The 3,573-nt window shown below is 40.4% G+C and overlaps 1 protein-coding gene across 1 annotated transcript in view; it reads right to left on the reverse strand.

Moving 5' to 3' along the window:
* Positions 1-2,630, reverse strand: part of CUNH4orf45 (chromosome unknown C4orf45 homolog) — a 66,190-nt gene extending 63,560 nt beyond the window's left edge. The window contains 1 exon segment of the mRNA XM_012808127.1: positions 2,596-2,630. Within this exon segment, the coding sequence (XP_012663581.1) occupies positions 2,596-2,630 (35 nt within the window).
* Between the last annotated feature and the right edge of the window lie 943 nt (positions 2,631-3,573).

Raw genomic sequence — 3,573 nt, forward strand, 5'->3', positions numbered from 1 at the left:
ACTTGGGAAGCAAAGGCAGGAGACTCGCTTGAGCCCAGGAGTTGGAGGTTGATGTGAGCTGTGATGCCATGGCACTCTACCCAGGGGGACAGCTTGAGGTTCTGTCTCAAAAAAACATAAACAAATAAAAAAAGAAATTGTGAAAGTGTATTGTCAAAGTTGTAGGAAACTTAGACCCTGTTAATGTTTTTTTTTTTTTTTTGCAGTATTGGTCAGGGCCGGGTTTGAACCCCCCACCTCTGGTATATGGAGGTGGCACCCTACTCCTTTGAGACAGGTGCCACCCAAGACCGTGTTAATGCTAAAGAGAAAACCCATTGCCTCTTTCAAAGAGAACGATAACTGATCATTAGCCTTCAACTTAACAGAACAGTTTCATGCAATACTTCAAAAGGAAAATATATATTATTCAATTGCTTTGTGTAAATCAACTGATACTACTGACTTGGCACAGGGCTTAGACTTCACTCTGCTTTTTTTTTTTGCGGTTTTTGGCAGTGCCAGGTTTGAACCCGCCACCTCCTGTATATGGGGCCAGTGCACTACTCCTTGAGCCACAGGTGCCACCACTTCACTCTACTTTTAACAAGATTTTCTTTGCCATGGTCTTTGGACACTCTTGTGAACAGGAAACAGGGAATAGACACCTTCAATAACTTTCGAGATAAATGTGAAGTTGCACAAAATTTGGCAACATTAATGAGTGTACGTACAGACAACACACCTTCCATGACAGGAAAACATGAGGGTTTATTGCATAGATTTATAAGTATATAAAAGTATATACTTATAAAAGGTATATAAAGGTATATACTTATTTAAAAGTATAAACACTCTCTTTTCATTGTCTCTTGGTCAGTAAAATCTCTGTGCTAAAGCTACCATTTTAGATGACACTTTGCAACAAGTTATAACTATTGTTACCTGTATTTGTGCAATTGCAACACAGCATCGTCAACTTTGTAATATGCTCAAGTTGAAAGATGAGATATTCAGTGTAGTATTTGCCATATTATTCTAAAGTGCACGTGTTGGCTATTGTAAGGATAGATGGCAGCCAAAATTTTATCTCCATGAGAACAAATAGTTAAATTTTATGAAGAACAAAATCAGTAATGTGAATTTTTAAAAGGAGATTTGTATAGGAATGCAGGATTTCTGTCAAAATGACTTGAGTATTTCTTTGCAATGTACAACTATCCATGGTATATGGCAAAAAATCCAAACATTTTTTAAAAAGCTATCTTTTTTTCAAAATGCTACTTCCAAAGGGAATTCTGGATGCACTTTTTATCCAGTTACTAAAGGTCATTGATAAATTGAATGATATACGCTATTATAGACCTATTAATTGGAGAATTACAATGAAAGTTTCAGTGGCTGAGTGTGGTGGCTCATGTCTGTAATCCTAGAATCTGGGAGACTAAGGTGGGTGGATCCCTTGAGCTCAGGAGTTTGAGATCAGCCTGAGCAAGAGTGAGACCCCCGTCTCTACTAAAAATAGAAAGACAAGCTGGGTGTTGTGGTAGGTGCCTTAGTCTCAGCTATTTGGGAGGCTGAAGCAAGAGGATTGCTTGAGCCCAAGAGTTTGAGGTTGCTCTGAGCTAAGATGATGCCATAGCATTCTACCCAGGGTGACAGAGTGAGACTGTGTCAAAACAAAAACAAACAAGCAAAAAAAAACCAAGACAGTTTCACTGACTTTGAGAATCATGGCATTGATACCAGATTTTTGATACTGAATTTCCAGGCTCTTGGTCTTGGCGGTTCAAAGAATGAAGCGATGGACCACAGGATAGGTTCTATTCAACAGGTATAAGTGTTACAGCTCTTATAACAAGCCAAATCTCCTTGTAGAGTAGGATTAGCAGTAAGATAGGTTTTATAATCCGAGTGTTACAGCTCTTATAAAGGGGTGAACCTCTTTGCAAGTGTTTACAGCTCTTATAAAGGGGCAAATCTCATACAAGTGTTACAGAGCCAAACCTCTTTGCTCTTCTGCTCTTTCTCCTGAGATCTGTGCTTGGGTTCATTACTTAGGGGCTTATATAGGGGCAATTGTCCAATGAGCTTCGGGTCTTGAAAATAGACCAATAGTGAGTAGGTTTTGAAAATGGACCAATCAGGGATGCATTGGAGGAATTGCCAGAAGCCTTTGTGAGGAGAGAACACAGCACTTATGTCCGGTTCTTTTGGCTACTGGATCCTCTCTTGGAGGAGGGAAGCTCCCCCCTTGCCTGTGCTCCAGCTTGCTGGTTCCTATGCCGGCTGTCGCCAACACCACCAAGACGGAGGCAGCAGGTCCTCCAGCCCTACTTGGCTGAGCTGGCTGGGGCACCACTTGTCCGGTATCAGCATCACCCTCAAACTAAGATTTCAGACTCAACTAGTTGATATCACCAAGGCACCTAAAGAACTACAGACAGAATTGACTAAGCTCTCAGCAGATGACATTTTGAAGGCAATGTTTGATGCTGAGAAAGAGCCAACGGAAACATGGAAAAATGTAGTAAAAAACCCACGTCTCTGCAACATGCCTGAAAAACACTTTCTTGCTTTTCAACCACTTATTGCTGAGAATCTACATTCTCCTACCGAACCCCAATCAGGATGCCTTGAAGGTCACACATGACTGATAGCCACATAGAGGATCAACTGAAACTGTGGCCCTCCATATGTTGCCACCAAGTATCCCAATGCTTTCCAACCCAAAGCAGACACAACCAAGTCATTAAAAGGTTAGTTAAATTGAACATTTACAAAAAGTTTTTGTTTTTTGAAATGATTATGTAGTAGTTAGATTTTTACAAAATAATGTACATTTTAAGTATATCTATCTGGTTGAAGTTTCTCAAATGCAGCCTTATTTGATTACGGCTAAATCAATGTGGCCTTCCATCACGAAAATATCCCTCACCCCTGCCCTTACCCCTCCTATTCCAAATTTCCTGGTAAGGTCAGAGGAATGATTTCCTTTCGCAACATTTATTTTTAATAGCTAGAGGCAGAGAGAATGCGAGTTCATAGTGATATTACTTCATTCTGTAATATTGCCTCATGAGGTCAGCCTTCCATGTCAGCAACCAAAATGAAACATACCACAGAAATAAATCAAAAGGAATCAAGTGGAACATGGAAAGGGCTGTTTTCATAAGTGTATCTGATAATCTGTTAACAACATGGGCATCATTTGCCCACTGCAGATGTGCCGGGCAGAACAGCTGGGCTCGTCAGGGGCGTCAAGTCCATGTAAGGGAGAGTCCGAGTGTGGGGTGGGACATGCAGTCGTGGAATGGACTCTGATGGCACATCTGATGTGTGCGTACGGGGAACAGAGGCGAGACAATGTAGAGATGAATTACTATAGCTGCTCATGTAAGACTCTCCATTTTGACAGTTAACACAGAATGGACTCACAGACGGGAAAAGTTGCATTTCAATTCAGTTGGTACAATAATTATGCAATAGGTCTAAAGCATCAAAAGAATTGAAGGTTGATTTTGTCGATTTTCTTTTTCTTTCTTTCTTTCTTTCTTTCTTTTTTTTTTTTTTTTTTGAGACAGAGTCTCACTT

The sequence above is a fragment of the Otolemur garnettii genome, unplaced genomic scaffold (genome assembly GCF_000181295.1).
Source record: "Otolemur garnettii isolate 467f Iridium unplaced genomic scaffold, OtoGar3 scaffold00085, whole genome shotgun sequence".
Taxonomy (NCBI): Eukaryota; Metazoa; Chordata; class Mammalia; order Primates; family Galagidae; genus Otolemur; species Otolemur garnettii.